The sequence below is a fragment of the Lampetra fluviatilis genome, chromosome 1 (assembly GCF_964198595.1).
Source record: "Lampetra fluviatilis chromosome 1, kcLamFluv1.1, whole genome shotgun sequence".
Taxonomy (NCBI): Eukaryota; Metazoa; Chordata; class Hyperoartia; order Petromyzontiformes; family Petromyzontidae; genus Lampetra; species Lampetra fluviatilis.
Genome location: NC_136275.1, coordinates 36,497,864 through 36,516,140, shown reverse-complemented (window position 1 = coordinate 36,516,140; position 18,277 = coordinate 36,497,864). Strand labels below are relative to the sequence as shown.

Genomic DNA, 18,277 nt, shown 5'->3' with positions numbered 1-18,277 from the left:
GTGTGGAGAAAAGAGCCGTACAGCTCTTCGGATTCGTCCAGGATAAAATAACGATTCTGACACGGATTCCTAGCGAGCAATTTGCAGCGCTGCATCTTTACCACAACCCAACTTAAGGCTGAATCGACGCGGAACCGGTTCAGATTATCTACTCGCTGCACCACCCGCACTGCTCTGCACTAGCTACACTACTCTGGCTCGCACGCCGCTCATATTGCGAGAGCACAGGGAGAAAGAGCCACCCACAGGCTCACGGCGCAATTGACGTGCTGCGGAGAAGATATATCTCAGAGCCCATTCGAGCCGTGATTTTTGGAACGAGGAAGTAGAAATCCGCATTAAATTGCCTCCGAATCGTCCACTCTCGCTGCCTTATTTGCTAACTCTCAATCTGCCCGGCACACACAACCAGGTCCCGGCACACACAGGCATGCAATGAATAAGCGGGACCTCTCTCTCTCTGTACTCGGGAGCTCTGCTCTGAGATTCCAAGCATTCAAGAATTTCTCCGAGATGTGGCATTGCGCTGCTGTCTATCATTACTACCTAAGACCACTCCGGCTTTCGGATTTTTTTTTTAGCTCCGTTCAATCACTGTGAATGCAACCAGCCGCCCTGCTGTTTTTTTTCTCTCTCATAAGCGGGTGTTAAGTATATACGTGTGTATATATATATTTGCAGTCCGCTTTTGATTATCTGGGGTAATGGGAAGGTCGGGGGGTGGAAGTGAGCCTTGGGTCGGGATAAATGAAAGCGAGGATAACGCAAAACACGTGAGGAATATATAATCTAAACACCTCCTCCAGCAGTGAGTGCGTCTATAGATGCAGTCAATTCTCGATTATTCGGAGTGTTGTTCAGAGGCGAATTTAGTGGGGTGTGGACGAGTGGGGGGGTCTCAAAATCGGAAGCTTGTTACGGTCATGAAAAAACGTATATTGTCTTTATTTTTCATAAAATTTCATGACATCAAGTTAAACTAAGCTATGTTCTATTTTGCCAGGTAAGGCTCACTGAGCTATGTAGCTATTTTTAAGAAGCGACCTGACCACAAATGATAGTTAAACGAAGTGGCCTATCAGCACGTGGAAATGTATAGCAGCCAAACACTCTAAACGCATGTTCCTCAAAGCAAGCGACCACGGGGAGAACATGCAACTCCACATATACAGCAGCAGGCGTCAGGGTCGGGATCGAACCCACGACCTCCTGTATACCAGGCGAGGTTGTTAACATCTCGCCACGGAGAGACACGCAAATTCCAAATATACAGCAGGCGTCATGGTCGGGATCGAACCCACGACCTCCTGTATACCAGGCGAGGTTGTTAACATCTCGCCACGGAGAGACACGCAAATTCCAAATATACAGCAGGCGTCAGGGTCGGGATCGAACCCACGACCTCCTGTATACCAGGCGAGGTTGTTAACATCTCACCACGGAGAGACACGCAAATTCCAAATATACAGCAGGCGTCAGGGTCGGGATCGAACCCACGACCTCCTGTATACCAGGCGAGGTTGTTAACATCTCGCCACGGAGAGACACGCAAATTCCAAATATACAGCAGGCGTCAGGGTCGGGATCGAACCCACGACCTCCTGCACACCAGGCGAGGTTGTTAACATCTCGCCACTGTGGCTCCCAAGGTGGCGAGAAAGGATGTAGGTGGGGGTTGAAGGCGGGGGTGGGGGGTGGGTGGTGGGGGGGGAGATCCCCCCCCCACCCAACCACGCCACACACATCGGATTCCCCACCGGTACTGGTGGGGAGGGCTGATCCGAATGAAATAAAACAAGCGAACGTTGCAAAGTACGTGTTAATCGTGCTATAGAAATGTCCGTACTGTTCGCGCTCGGTATGCAAATTGGGAGTGGAGGTTACTGCTCAAACCAATGTCATCGGTTTAACTTGCCGACGTGTGTTGCGATCACGTGGCCACCGATTCGCTGACCTCTGGCTAGTGCGCGGCACGTTCATGTGAGAGTGAACCCTTACTCGCGAAAAGAAAAACACGCGCGCAAGGGAGACAATTAATGCGTGCGCTTGTCATTGGAAACCTTAAATGGTGGACAATCGTGTTATCGTCTGAACATCACAAGAATAGGGATGATTTCACGCGAGGCGCGTGCATGGCGTTGTGACGTGACACCTCAGCAGCAAAGGCTTATTCATTTAGCACTGGTTTGTATTTGTATAAAAAGGCTTATTTTGGACTACTCTTAAACCACTTTGGACAACTCTTAAACGACTTTGGTCTGGTTTGCCACTCGGTTAAGTCCCAAAAAGGAGCACAACTTCATACTAAATTTAATTACACAATGGATCACATTTTACAATAGTTGCACGGTACTCCGTTCACAGTCAGACAGACGGACAGAAGGTCGTGCATGAGCACTTTCAACCCGAGTTGAAGAAGCGTAAAAAAGACTCACGAAACAAGAGAGAGAAAATCAATATATATTTTTAAAAAGTAATATTTGAACTGTGCGCTGACCCCCAAATTGAATGCAAGTTGACCCCATCTCCTTTTGGGAGCGATATGTTTTTTAGTTTGCGGTCAAAAAAGTCAAAGTGATTTCCTGCTCAAATGAGGACGAAGGCATGCGTGCTTATCCCTCTTATTTACAGCCCTGATCCAGGTCTGTAAATTCCACATTCCTATGGCGAGGAGCGAATCTAACCCAGAGGACAACCACTCTTGCCTCTGTCGAATCCAACACAGTGATACTTATTTTATCGACCCTGACAGAATGATGATTTGAGTCAATCGCAAACCATGATTTAAACTCGCACACCTACTGATTACAAGCCAATCGTTCCACTGCCAAGCCACCTCACCTCGTGTGTGCACTACCAAACAGACTACCCGAGTTCGATTCCCGCTCATTTGAAAGTGTTGGCTCTCACCTAGGTCGACTCAGCCTCAAATAAGTACAATATGTTAATATCGTTGCCGGGGAAACAAAGACGACCGGGCGTGGTCCTGGCCACCCGCCCCCTCGTGTGCCGTGTCGGCCTTCATAAGGCCTCGCTAACAGCACTTGACCGCCAAAAAGTCTGTTACGGCCATGCGGGGGATCTTTGTCTTTGCTATGGCCACGAAACCACGAGGTTCGTTGGTTGGTAGGGAGCCTTTAAAACGTGTGACATATGGACTGGCCGGGTGGCCCTGTGGTCGCGCGTGCCTCCATTGAAAGCCACGGGTTTAAGCCAATATGTATCAGCCTCGTGCGTTAATGCTCCTCTGGCAATGTCAGTGGTCGTGTAACCTCTCTACTCCTGGGTGCAGCTTCACCCCCCACCGTGTTGGGAATGGTGCAGCCATTGAAGCCATTGCCCCGCGAATGGCGTATCGGTAGCACTGCGGGCGGCAACTGGTAATCGCGATTTTCTTCAACCATATCATACTCAGATGACGACTATTTATGATAAGAAAAATCACAGCGATAGCGAGGTGTGGGGATGCCCTCATACAGCAGTGGAGTGTCAAAGGGGCTGTGCATGAAACACGTGCAAATCTAATCCACAGTAAGAACCACAACCCGTTATTTGTATACACCATGAGATGTGTGCATGTGAGCATGTCTTTGGCAGCGGCTGCGTGGGGAGCGGTGGCGCAGTGCTTAGCACACTGCACAGCGAACCTGACCGCCCGCGTTCGATTGCCGTTCACGGCTCAAGCACCAGTGAGGAATGTCTGAACCTGTCCTGAGACTCCCCTAGGTCGACCCAGTGTTAAAAATAAAACGAGTAACAGGCACCCGGTATTTTAAACATACGCACTGGAGGGATAGAGGCGGCCGGGCATGGTGTTGGCCACCTACCCACTCGCATGCTGAGTCGGCCTTCACGCGTGGATGCTCGCTGACAGCACTTGCCCCCGACCGTGCGTTTGGGTCTACACGGGGACATTTCTCTGCGCGCGCGTGTGTATGTGTGCATATTTTTAAATATCGACATTTTTTTGGAACTCAATATCGATGATCGATGGCGTGATCTCATCCGCCTGCCAGGTTTTGGGGGGTAATGAATCCTCTAAGTGGACTGGGTGTCGAATCACCGCTCTTGCTATTGAGTAGGCATCAGTTGGACTCCGACGCGTTAAATGAATCGTCAATTAGAGACGGAGAGAAGAGTCGCCTTCTCCTCCCTCACTCCTTGTCTTGAAACCCTCTGCGCTGTCAGACGCACGCTGGTGGGGTTGGGTGTGGGTGGGCATGCAATCCCATTGGTTCGCCAGCTCGATTCAATTTTCAGTCACGACAGTTGAAATAATAGAATGGTTTCTTAAATCCACCCCTCCCTCCCCCTCCCGCCTCAACGCAACATTATCAATGGGTACATCGCCGTTTAGTCGGTTCGTCGGCAGGTCGACTGTCGTGGGGTTAAGTGTGGGTACTACTGGACATTTGTCAAAAAAGAGCTTTACAGCTCGTCGGATTTCTTCAGTATAAAAACGTTCTCATTCTGACTTCCCGCTTCTTCACATAGGTCTGCCCAACCAGCGTGGAAGAGTTGTCCTAAACAGCATTCTCTCTAAAGGGGCATCTTGATCGCCCTCTCGAGTGGAGGAGCATCCACCAACAGTGTCGTGATCGAGAAATAGCAGGGCTGCACCTTTGCCTCCCACCCCCGCCCCCCCCCCCCCACATACACATTTTGACCCAGTTTATGATACAAGTAACGTAGGCGCATGTGGTCGAAGAACGAGAGAAAATAATAATTCTAAAAATAAAATAAGCAATCATAAAACGCCGGCCTCCTTGTAAACAAGCCTTCTCAAGATAAACGACCCCAGACGTTATAAAATGAGCTCAACTCTTCCCTAACGAGCGTATTAAACTTAAGAGCCTCTTGCACAGGAAGGCAAAAATTATCCGCCGCCAGTTACACCAGTTACAACCTGGAGTGAGGCTTGTGGCGGGGGATGGTGGTGGTGGGGAGAATGACTGCAACCAGATGCGAGCATGTTGCAACTCACGAGTTCCGATTGCTCCACGAACGTTACAATTGCAATGAAGGTGCCAACATCAGCGGCGTAGCAAAGGGGGGCTTGGGAGGAGCAGTGGAAAGGTGTCTACCCCGGCTGCCCCTTCCTTCCGAATGGGTGAGACGAATCGTTTGGAAAGGAAGTGAACGGTGGCGGCTCGCGCCTGCAACCTTCTACTACTACTACGACTCGAAGCCTCCAAGTCGCGGTGACGAGATGGCAACTACCTCGCCTGGTATACAGGAGGTCCTGGCTTCAATACCCGACGCCTGCCATTATATTTGGGGTTTGCGTGTTCTCTCCGTGGTCGCGTGGCCAATTGTAGTACAAGGGCGTCGCGGTGACGAGATGTCAATTACCTCGCCTGGTATACAGGAGGTCTTGGCTTCGTGACCCGAGCTTGACCCCTGCTGTACGTTCGGAGTTTGCGTGTCTCTCTCTCTCTCTCTCCCCGTGGTCACGTGGATTTTTTTTCGGGCCCTCCGGCTTTGTCCCTCGACATTTAGGAACAACGTGCGTTCGGAGTGTTTGGCTATGATAAATCACCACGTGATAACCGCTCGGTTGGGCTCTCATTTGTGGCGAGGTCGCTTCTGAAAAAAGGAGCTAGATTGCTCAGTGGGCCTCATCTGGTAAAAGAAAACAGAGTTTAGTTTAGGTTTAAGTCGCTTCCCCTATCCATCCTCCTCTCAAACTCCATCTCGGACACGTGTCCCAAAGCCCAAAGCGACAATTACGATGCAAGTTGAATGTTCATCTCAACACGATGCCTTGCCACACGTGTAGGAAGCGATGCTGGTCGCGGTCCCGAAGGGAGATAACAAAAGAGATATAGACGAGAGATAGATTCGAAAAAGCGGACAAGATAGAAATAAGACAGAGTTGCATGTTAATTAGCTGGTCACGTCTTGTGATTGTAATTCGAGCTGTTATTTGAGGCACCCCTGATTTGTCATGAATTAGGGGTCCCTTGAGTTACTGGGGACCCCACAACCTTCTACTTAATGTCTTAATGACTATCGTCGCCGCTGCACGCCAGTGGACACGGGGCAACCATCTAAGCACCGCTATTCCTAGAGATTCGGTGTGTGCGTGTGTCCGTGGGGAGCGATAGGGGAGCAGTGGCGCAGTGGTTAGCGCGCTGCGCTACGAACCCGGCGACACGAATTCGATTTCCGCTCACGGTCAATACCAGTGCCGATTTTCGGAACCGATCCTGGGCCTCCCCTAGGTCGACTCAGCCTTAAAAGAGTACATTTTGCGATATGTTAATCATCGCCACTAGGGAAGCCAAGGCGGTCGGGAGTGGCGCTGACCACCCCATCCTCTCGCGCGCCGTGCCGGCCTTCATAGGTGCTCGCGAGCAGCACTTGCCCAAAAAACAGTATATGAAGGCTACACGGGGGATCTTTGCCTGTGCCTTGCCTGTGGATGGTATCGCACGTGGATCGGATGACAGGCGGATCGAGAGACCGAACCAGCATCACGCTTCCTTATCACCCTCATCCTCGCACGCGCGCCGCCTCCTCGCATGGCTTGTGCGCCGCTAATTATCACAGCGCGGGTAATTAACATCGCATTATTACGCTATCATTCCGCCCCGCAATCAACGCGCCCGCGAGCACGTGTTCACGCGTGGCCGGTGATTAGGAACCGGGCAGAAGTAAAAGTTTTGGTGGTGGGCGGAGGGGAGTCGGGTGGTGAGGTGAGGGTGAGTGGGGGAAGAGGAGTAGGGGGATGGTGAGGTGAGGGTGGGTAGGGGAGGAGGCAGAGTGGGGTGAGGGTGGGTGGGTGGGGGAGCAGGGGGGGTTGGGGAGGAGGAGGAGTGGGGTGGTGAGGTGAGGGTGGGAGAGGACGAGGTTTGTGGGGGCGGGGTGAGGTGAGGGTGAGGGAGGAGGAGGAGGGGAGTGGTGAGGTGGTGAGGGTGGGTGGGGAAGCAGGAGGAGGAGTGGGGTGGTGAGGTGAGGGTGGGTGGGGAAGCAGGAGGAGGAGTGAGGTGGTGAGGTGGTGAGGGTGGGTGGGGAAGCAGGAGGAGGAGTGGGGTGGTGAGGTGGTGAGGGTGGATTGGTGGGTGGGGAAGGAGGAGGGGAGTGGGGTGTTGAGGTGATGGTGAGGGAGGAGGAGGAGTGGGGGAGTGAGGTGTTGAGGTGAGGGTGGGTGGGTGAAGGAGGGAGGAAGAGGAGGCGAGTGCTGGTATAACATTTGTACTGTTGCACGACTACCATGAAACATAGCCTGGCTGCTCATTTAGCCATTCATGTTGAAATGTTTTCAAACTAAAATCTAAATCGTGGTTTGCTGAGCTCAGAAAGCAGCGCTTCAAAAAGCAAAGCGGCCAGTAAGAAGCAGCGTCATTAAATTTGTAATAGACGAGTTAATACCGTTCGTTTCTCTAACTCCTTACATCGCCTAACGCCATAGTACAAGCAGTGCAAATTGAACAAAAGTTTAACAAAAGTGTTCACAGAAGGGTGGAAAGATGGACGCGCGTAATTTTGCCGAGAGAAGCAAAGAGGGTCACGTGGTTTCGAGAACGCGCACGAGTTCCAGACATATTAATCAGTCTTTGGTGCTTTCGGTAAAGCCACGTAGAAAGAAAATAAATACAATAATAATAGAATACGACGTTTCGATTGCAACACAAGCAACCATCATCAGGTAATAATGAATGAGAAAACAAACAGAGAGTCGGCTAAAAAAACTGTCAACACCCCACCTAGTTGATTACGTTCTTCCAAAGATTGCTACATTTGAGAAAGAGCCAAACCACAGACACGGAGACACATAGACAGACACACAAGCAGAGAACGACACACACACAGAGACACAGAGAGAGAGCGAGAGAGACACAGAGACACACAAAGAGACACACACACAGAGACACACAGACAGAGACACACATAGTAATTCATGCAGTCACAAAAGCTTCTAATTATATTAATCGTTGAGAAGAAGAAAAAGTGACCTTGGATATCGCTAGAAGTGATGATGATGATGATGACGATGGCCGTTTTGTCAGGAATAATCACGAAGTCGCAGCCAAAGGAGGGAACGCGTCAGACAGAGTATGTCCGTCGTAAAGATGGAAATATGAAATCAGCTGGTGTTCAGGAACTATGGGGATCATGAGAGATGGCGACGGTTTGGAAATGCCTTCATACATCAGTGGAATCATCATGGCTGAGGAAGATCGTGCACAAGCGCGCGTTCAATCATTGGCTGAATTCAACCTTTGCGACGGGGAGATTTAGTTTTTTTTTTTCAAATGCTTCCTGATCCTCCACGAAAAAGAGCTTCCTCGTACAGGCAGCTCAACACTGCCCCGCGCCTTGCTAAATTTCTACACAACCAGAAGCGGTGGTAGGGAGCACGAGCAGCCAGACGCGAGCCCCACCACTACACTAACTAACTAGTCAGCCAGACACTAGCCCCACCACTACACTAACTAACTAGTCAGTCAGACATTAGCCCCACCGCTACACTAACTAGCCAGCCAGACATTAGCCCCACCGCTACACTAACTAACTAGCCAGACACTAACCCCACCACTACACTAACTAACTAGCCAGACATTAGCCCCACCGCTACACTAACTAACTAGCCAGACATTAGCCCCACCGCTACACTAACTAACTAGCCAGACACTAACCCCACCACTACACTAACTAACTAGCCAGACATTAGCCCCACCGCTACACTAACTAACTAGCCAGACACTAACCCCACCACTACACTAACTAACTAGCCAGACATTAGCCCCACCGCTACACTAACTAACTAGCCAGACACTAGCCCCACCACTACACTAACTAACTAGCCAGACACTAGTCCCACTACTACTCTAACTAGTCAGCCAGACACTAGCCCCACCACTACACTAACTAACTAGCCAGACATTAGCCCCACCGCTACACTAACTAACTAGCCAGACACTAGCCCCACCACTACACTAACTAACTAGCCAGACACTAGTCCCACTACTACACTAACTAACTAGTCAGCCAGACACTAGCCCCACCACTACACTAACTAGTCAGCCAGACACTAGCCCCACCACTACACTAACTAACTAGCCAGGCAGACACTAACCCCACCACTACACTAACTAACTAGTCAGCCAGACACTAGCCCCACCACTACTCTAACTAACTAGCCAGACATTAGCCCCACCTCTACACTAACTAACTAGCCAGCCAGACGCTAGCCCCACCACTACACTAACTAACTAGCCAGGCACTAGCCCCACTACTACACTAACTAACTAGCCAGCCAGACACTAGCCCCACCACTACACTAACTAACTAGCCAGCCAGACATTAACCCCACCACTACACTAACTAACTAGCCAGGCAGACACTAGCCCCACCACTACCCTAACTAACTAGTCAGCCAGACACTAGCCCCACCACTACACTAACTAACTAGTCAGCCAGACACTAGCCCCACCACTACACTAACTAACTAGCCAAACAGACACTAACCCCACCACTACACTAACTAACTAGCCAGGCAGACACTAACCCCACCACTAAACTAACTAACTAGTCAGCCAGACACTAGTCCGACCACTCCACATCCCTATCGCCACTCCATTCTGCGTTCTCTCACTTGTATCACTTCTCCTCTCTCAATGATGGCCTTGTCCTGACCTCACCTCCGTCCAGCATAGGTAACTCAACATAGCCTATGATTTAATACACATTAAGTCGTTCGCAAGACACAGTGCTGAATGATACATCGATGCTAAGCAGTTTGTTTGATGAGTCAAGTTGGTGGGTGTTGATCAATCAGCACGTGTATGCATTAATGTATGTATCGATGTGAGTGCATATGTTTGTACGTATCGATGGGGAGCGGTGGCGCAGTGGTTAGTCGACTGCGCTATTAAACCGACGTCCCGCGTTCGATTTCCCAGCCAAGGACAACGTGAGTGACCAACGATATATGAACCGGTTCTGGGCACCTCCCTTCACTGATCCACACCATCCAGCGGAGTGAAGTGTGGCCAGTCAAACAACTCCCATGACTGACTTGGCACGCGTGGGGAAGATGTTCATCCAGCAGTGGATTAAGAAAAGACTGTACATTCGCATCATTAACCGAAAACTTAAACGGTCTATTTTCAGCGTCCAAGCCCTGCGAAACATCGCCAGAATTTAGATCACTCACTCACTTAGCCACACTCGTTCATGTGGGCTGCATGTATTATTATCCGCCTGTGCGTATCTGCTTCAGTGATCACAGCTGCACTGCTTGATGAAGCATTAAATAACACGGTAATTATTTTTTTTTATCTTTGTGGAGCGGTGGCGCGGCGATTAGCGCAATCCGCCATCGACCCGGCGACCTGAGCGCAATTCCCACCCACGTCTATAACATCAGCGACGAGTGATATCTGAATCGGTCCTCGGCACATTTCACCGACCGGCACTGACCAGCGTGGTGAAGTTTGTTCAAACACTTTCCCCCTCCGCCACCCATGAGTAACACATGGCATGGGGAGAACTATTGGAGAAAGGCGACTCACACGTTACGCATAGATTCAATAGCGTCATGCCTTGCACAGGGAACGGTCATGGAATACGCGTGAGCAGGTCCAATCCCAATCGGTGTTAAGATTAACTTCCCCATCTACCCAACAGGTGGCGTGCTCCAGCCCGCCGGTTGCGTGTGCGTTCCTTTATTCCGATTTGCACCCTCAATGCTTTCGAGTGGATCTTCTTAGGCCCCCCGCTGCCTTACCGGCACAGCTCTCTCTGCCAGCTTCTCCATCCTTCTCTGTTCTCCCACCCCTCCACCTCTTCGCTTCAACAAACGCCACGGTGGCGAGATGTTAACTACCTCGCCTGGCATGCAGGAGGTCGTGGGTTCCATCCCGACCCTGACGCCTGCATATTTGGAGTTTGCCGTGTTCTCCCCGTGGTCGCGTGGATTTTCCTCCGGATCTTCCGTTCCCCCCCCCCCCTCGATATTTAGAATCAACATCGGTTCAGAGTTTTGGCTGCAATACATTCCCACGTGATAAACCACGGCGTAGATCTGTCATTTGTGGCCAGGTTGTTTCTGGAAAAATGAGCTACATCGCTCAGTGGGCTTTACTTGGTAACATAAAAATAGCAAAGAATAGTCTAATCTCAATCATTGGCTTTCTTCTCGTTGCTAGACCGCCGGGTCTTCCTCATATAACGACCTTTAATTCATCACCATCGTGCCTCCGTAGCCTGCGTCCAATCCAGTTCACGTGGATAATTGGACCTTCGCAAACAGGTTAGGGTTCATACACTGCTCATCATTAACAACCACCCGTCCGCAGGTCGTGCAATGCAAACGTCTCAAGTGAGAGATGTGACCGACTGACAAATAGAATATCTCGCAATGCAGAGGCGGTGTGCTGCACACTCCGTCGGTGGCTGGACGTATCGCAGTGGCCCGTGGCTTTAGCAAAGCGTCTCTGATCTGCAGGCTCGGTGAACTAACGTGCCTTTTAATTTCCACCTCCCATCCAACCACTCTTGAGCAGTAAAGGGCGCATTAAGTGAGAGCTTATCACACAGGCCATACTGCAGATAGACAACCTTCTCTGCTGCCCCGGCATCATCTGAAACTACACCTCCACCGGCCTTCCGTGCTGCCCACTCCCTGCCCCTGCTCAAGTCCCGGCAAGACATTCCCTCGTTGCTGTGCCGATGACTGACTTGCCTCTCCATCATCTATCACATACTATTGCCCACCGTGTATGTGCAGCATGGTGTTTTGTGGCCAAGTTTAGACAACGCCCATTGCATTGTGCCGTCCAGAGTCGCACAGAGACCCATAGACTGTCATGCAGAGACTAATTTACACATCGAGACCCACAGACGCACAGAGGTAACGTAGACTCACGCGTGGCCTGCAAGACCCACGCAGACATTCATTCTCACATCGAGACCAACGTACTTCCGCGGAGACCTGTAAACTCACACAGTTCCCACCGATCGACTGGCACATAAATTCGTACACTCCAAGGCCGTATCCATGGAGTCAACATTGGGGGGGACCAAATTTTCCAGGGGGTCTGGGGGTCACCCCCCATAAAAAAAAATCTAAATTTGAAAACGAATTTCCTGCCATTTCCTGCCTAAAATATTTTTTAAAATGCAATAACACATGGGATTGACTTAATTTATTTGCAACAATAATATCTAATAGTGTATTGTATTGCATTGCTCTGTTTTTTTCTTTATTACCTTTTCTTATTTAATTGTATGTAATGGCAGAGATTAGGAATTTATACAGTACAACCATAACCACGATCATATAAACAGAAATCTATTTTATAGCAATATATTGGGGGGTACATTTTGAATATATTTGAATATTGGGGGGGGGGGTGTGTCCCCAATATATATTATAATTACGGACTTGGTATACTCCATATTCAAATACAAACTCAAGACCTTCACCATTCTCTTCTGGCCGTGGCTGTCTGACTGCATTTCTCTACAAACTAAATGTGCCCACTGTTCACTCTACAGAATGTTAAAATGTGGCCGCGATTAGACTTGGCTTTATAAATACAAATGGTTTAGCATGTAATTGTATTGTAATGCACCTTTGTAAACCCCGAGGAATACAAATTTTAGCAACACACAAACACAAAACAGCATCACTCGAATTCCATGTCACCTCGTGCATGTATTTTTTTTTTTGTCAGAGCAAACGCAGCTTATTCTTCACGGACACATTGTGTTTCGCGTTGAAGAGGATCCCGTCGTTCTGACGGAGTGCTCGTGCCAAATAACGTAACTTGCAATCGACGCACAGTGTTCGCTCCACCTCGTGAGGGACGGGACGATTCAGAGGCAGCGAGGAGCCACAGACAAACGGGAAATGTCGCCGTCACGAGGTGAGCCAGAACTAACAATTGCCCAAGCTCTGCGGTTCTCTGCATAGTAAGATGATCTTAGCCACTCGCTGGGCGTTCGTACGTGTTGGAGGTAAGCCGAGCTCATGGAGAAAGCCCGCTCAATGCGAGTGGGCCAATACCTTTAACTCACGGAGATGGAACGGTTGGAGTCCACATATTTGCCGTGTGCGTGTATGAACATATGAACGTTGAACTTATTTCGTACAATACATAGCCAACTTTGCTAATCAGAGGTGCCCAACACACTACACACACAAAACAATCACTTCTCAAGAAATGAGTTGTCTCCTGGCGAGCAAGGACAAGGCACCTCCTCTACGCCCACGGGCAGAGAGTTTCACAAACATGTCGGGTCATCCACCAGCCCTAGCTGCCTCCAAAGTGCTGGATTTCAGGCCGCGTGCGAAGCCACCACGACCGTTCAACTAATCTCGCGGAAATTTGCCTAACGCGACCGACACTGCCGATGAGACCCAACAGGTCAAAGCGGGTCAATAGGTCGCTTGCTAAATTGTACGCACGCAGCTCGATGAATTTGGTGTGGGACGCCAGTGATAGGCTCGCGGATTCATATCAGCGCGTACATGTGGAGCTACCGAAAATGGCTATGCCAATATTTGGTCCACGTTATTGTGTATGCTGGTTAAATGTTTAATTTATTCCTTTGGCACTAAGACTCACACTATGCATCGCCCGTGCGCGCACTCAGAGGCAACGCGAGCTCACGTCTCAAGTCGCGACATCGTGAGCCGACAACACGATGCCTCGCAATAAACATTTACACTTGACTTTACCAGCAGATTAATACGCATTATTTGCCGTATTCACCGGATTATAAGACGCTCCGGAAAGTAAGACGCACCCCAGAAATGAATGTGCCCGCTTGTCAATTAAGTCGTACAAATCTGGCCTCTGGCACGCACACAGCAACTGGATAATAAGACGCACCACCACATTTAGCTATGATTTACGAGGGTGGGGGGGGGTGCGTCTGATAATCCGAACAAAAGAGTGATATCGACAACCACTCCCTGTAATTCAGTTATGCGTAGAATACGCGTGATTAGAATAGATGCTATAGATCATATATATTTAAACATACACACACACACACACGTGTGTGTGAGCGCTCTCAGAGCGCGAGCTGACTGGAACGCTTGGGATACAGGATGTGTGTGTGTGTCCATTCATTTTGGCGGTGCAAAGGGGTTAATGATGGAACGCGGCGCGCTGGAACGGCGGGCCAAAATTGGCGACGTGTGGATATCGCGTTGTGGGAAAGACACGAGAGCTCGCTTCGTCGCATTGGCATATTCGTTGCGACGGTAAGATAGACAGAGAGTCGGGCAGACAGGCACGCGGGAAGACAGGGAGGGGGGCGGGGGGTCAGATAGACCAAACCGACAGGCACATATTCAGACAGAGAGACAGAAGCTTGAATGTGCAGACGGTCGCACAGATAGATGAAAGACCGAGAGACAGACAGGACGGACAGTCAACTAGACACGGTTTGGTGGTGAATCGGACAAACTGTAATGCAAAGACACAGCTCGATCGGGAGTCGTATAGAATGGCAGTCAGGCGGAGAGAGATACTCAGATATTGAAATAGACACACAGACGAATGGACAAACAGTGAAACAGACGAACACACTCAGGCAGTCACAGAGATCCAGATAGACAGTCAACTAGATAGCTAGCCAGGCAGTGATACAGAAAGACGGACCGTCAAATGCACAGGCTGTGAAGACAATTATTCAGACGCGCACAGCAAGCCGACAGTCTGAGAGACAGACAATCAAACTGAGAGATAGAACCAGACAGTGATTCAGAGAGACAGACAAAACGCTCACGTAGACATACAAGACACGTCGATGAATCAGTCAAACAGATCGTGGGACAGACACGATGGTCTATCAGCCAGGACAATAAATCAGACAGACAAGCCGCCGACATCGGTCAGACAGTCCGACGAGACAATCGATCAGACGCGGACGAGACAATCGATCAGAGGGACAAGAGGCTCCGCCTAGCCGCAAGGACAGCCTCTGTCTTGTGCTCGCCGGCGCAAGCGCGTGCAGCGAGGCGCTAATGTGCAGTGTTAGTGCAGCAGCAGCAGCAGCGGGCGGAGTGCGTGAAGGTCATTGTGCATTTGGGACGAGGCAGCGCCTCGGCTGCTTCCATCACAGCCAACCGCGGCGGCTACTGTCTGCGCCGAAATCGCTTAGATGCGCGCGTGCCACTGCACGGCTCCCATCAGCGGACGGTGTGAGCGGGGGGGGGGGGATGGTGCGACGAGGGATGACTCCCTGCCGATTTATAGGGGACTCAGCGCTCATTCTTTTCGCGGAGACGAAGAGCGATTGAGCGACGCAGGCGATGTTAGCCCCCCCCGTCTATCGTAATTGTTTCTTATCCCCCCACCCACCCACCCTATACCTGAGCATCAAAGGAAACTGAGCCACTACACATACTCAGGGTTGTGGATATTCGTGCGAGAGCGCGTCTTTGGCGGTGAGGAGTGGAGTGGGGGAAGAGGCGATACCGGGGGAGGTGCGCGGGGTAGGGGGTGTGAGAAGGCGGACAGGGGGTTCGAATCACGAATCTTACGCGCGTACGCATGGACGTGCAGACGCGACACGTGCGCACGAACGCACGCGGACCCGTTGCATACGCGTACACAGACACACACGCGTTCACACATACATACGCAGGTGCGTGTACCCCCAGAAGCACACGCGCGAGTGCATCGACAGAGGCACGCACGCAAAATATGCACGCGGGATCAACCATCCATACGCGCTCATGTGTACAGACAGACTCACACGCGCGCACATATATGCAGACCCACACGCGTGCACACGTGTACACGTGCATTCGCACGCATTTACGTAGCGAGCAACGATCACACAGGCAAGGGAGCTTAATGCACACACTGGAACACATACATTCGTACAGACACGTGTACATGCATACGGATATACGCACGCAACATATGTACAATCACATACGTGCAGACACCGAGAGAGAGAGAGAGAGACATGATCGCACACGGACAAACACACGCGCACTTACACACCTACATACAGACATACGCACACGCGCAATCATACACAAACGAGCGCGCGCGCACGTACGTAAAGACACATTCGCATGTTCACACATCGATACGCATACACATCCACATAGAGACACCCGCATACACAGACAGACACGCACGTGCATATACAGACAGACACATGCGTGCGGATACACATGTACTCACACGGACATACGCGCACACACACACGTGCACCCACCTACACACAACTCATAAGCGCACACACGAAGAAGCAAACGCATTAACCAGATGCATGCTCAGCATTACACACGCACACACACACGTGCACTTGCACAGCGATCAGCAACAAGCAGCCAGTGAGCGTGATGCACACACGCACATGCATGTAGACTCACTGGAAAGTGCGCATAAGCACGCACGTACGCATACACACGCGCGCACACACGCACACTTAAATAAGGAGCTGCAGCAGACAGAGACACGCTCACAATCACAGGCATTCAGACACAGAGACAAGGACGTGAACACACGCGTACACACACAGCCAGCCGCATTAACCACACGGCAAATGGGGCATGCCGCAGATACACGCGTACATACAAAGATCCCCCGCATAGCCTTAATAGACTGTTGTGGCAAGTGCATTTATCGAGCACCTATGAGGGCCGGCACGGCACACGAAGCAGTGGGTTGCCAGCACAACGCCCGACCGCCTTTGTCTCCCCAGGGGCGATGTTTATACACCGAACCAAGTACTCATTTGAGGCTGAGCCGACCTAGGGGATGCCCAGGACCGCATAAGATAATCGTCACTGGCGTTGGCCGTGAGCGGGAATCGAACTCTGGTCGCCGGCTTCGTATCGCTAGCGCGCTAATCGCTACGTTACCGCTCCCTACAAACACACACACGCGCACACAGACACGTACGCAATCGTCTTGACGTTTGAACACACACACCAGCAGAACACACATTTGCTCGATAACGATACTAAGCTCCACGCACGCCAATGTGCACACACACTCACAAGTAGGAGCACTAACACACGCACAAACACGCACACACACTCACACGCGCGTGAACGAAATTCATCGACAGCAGCTTTGATGCCCCCAGCTGCACGTGAAGTTCACAAGCCCGACGCTTCGTCACGACGGACGAGACGCAATATCCGACACACCACTTGCCGATGCAATTACTATTAAGGCGCGGACTCCCCCACCCCCCGCCCAGTGGTGGAGAGATCTCACAAGAATCTCAGCGACCACCGCTGTTTCTGGGGTGATGCTGGTGGTGTCACAACACTCACGCGCTCGGACGCCGCGCACTCACCGTCAGCCTCCGCGGCTCCCAGCAGCGCCGCGAGGAGGAGGTGCAGAAGGGCGCCGGCATTTCCCCCAAGACGACGCATGATGGCTCTTCCCGTCGGGCGAACGCAGAGCCGGCCGCCTTCCCACGCCTGCTCTCCCACCGGCTCAATCCTTCACCTCCCTTCGCCGGCTCAAATCCTGCAGCTACAAGCGACTATACTTCTCCAGCTGCCTACCGGATCAAATGAATCACCTTCCGGTCGGCTCAATCCCTCTGATTCAGATCTTCCAGTCCTTGGCGCGGCTCAGTCCTTTACCTCCTCGGCGTCTCCGATGCCCCCAGCTCTCTCGGTCGCAAACTCAAAAAAATCCAGCGCTGCTTGCGAAGTCTATACTCCCCTCCCCCCCCACCACCACCGCCACGCACGCCTCCCCTACCTCACCCGGCAAGCTGCCTCGCTTGCCCCTTTGCGTGCACGCACAGCCTTGCCAATAGCTCGTATATAGATATATTTACTCGCACTCACGCAGAGAGAGAGACACAAGCGCGCACGCTGACATTGGTGCGTCTCCGTTTCGCTGCGTGTGCCGCTTAGCTCTGCGCCGTGCCGGGCTCTCGCTGGATGCCAAGTGAAGAGAGAGGGGAGATCCCGAGGGCGGCGAGAGGAGGAGGCGAGAGGCAGGGAGAGCGGGGACGGAGAGAGAGAGAATCGAGCAGCAGAGCGAACGGAGCGAGTGAGTTGCAACGGGACTCAAGCGCCGGTCGGAGCTTGCGTCTCTGGTGTCTGTTTGGAGCCACGCGGGGACTCCTTCGCTATTCACCACCTCTTTCTTTTGCTCTTCTTTATCCTTCTCCCATTCGCCCCCACCGCAGCGCGTTGCCTTTAATATAAAAAAAAATAATAATCGATGAGACGTCTCACAAAATCGTTATGTCCAGCCGAGAGAAGACTGATTGATGTCTCCAACTCATCACAACGCCTCCTTGCGTCTCGTTTCTTTTTTTCCGC

The 18,277-nt window shown here is 51.2% G+C and overlaps 1 protein-coding gene across 6 annotated transcripts in view; it reads right to left on the bottom strand.

The window, feature by feature from the left end:
- The window catches only part of LOC144935147 (protein sidekick-2-like), a 477,776-nt gene extending 460,109 nt beyond the window's left edge, over positions 1-17,667 (bottom strand). For all 6 annotated transcript variants that reach the window (XM_078861598.1, XM_078861616.1, XM_078861625.1 and 3 more), the window contains exon 1: positions 17,290-17,667. In XM_078861598.1, the coding sequence (XP_078717724.1) occupies positions 17,290-17,368 (79 nt within the window). In that variant the 5' untranslated portion in view covers positions 17,369-17,667. The remainder of the gene's footprint in view (positions 1-17,289) is intronic.
- Between the last annotated feature and the right edge of the window lie 610 nt (positions 17,668-18,277).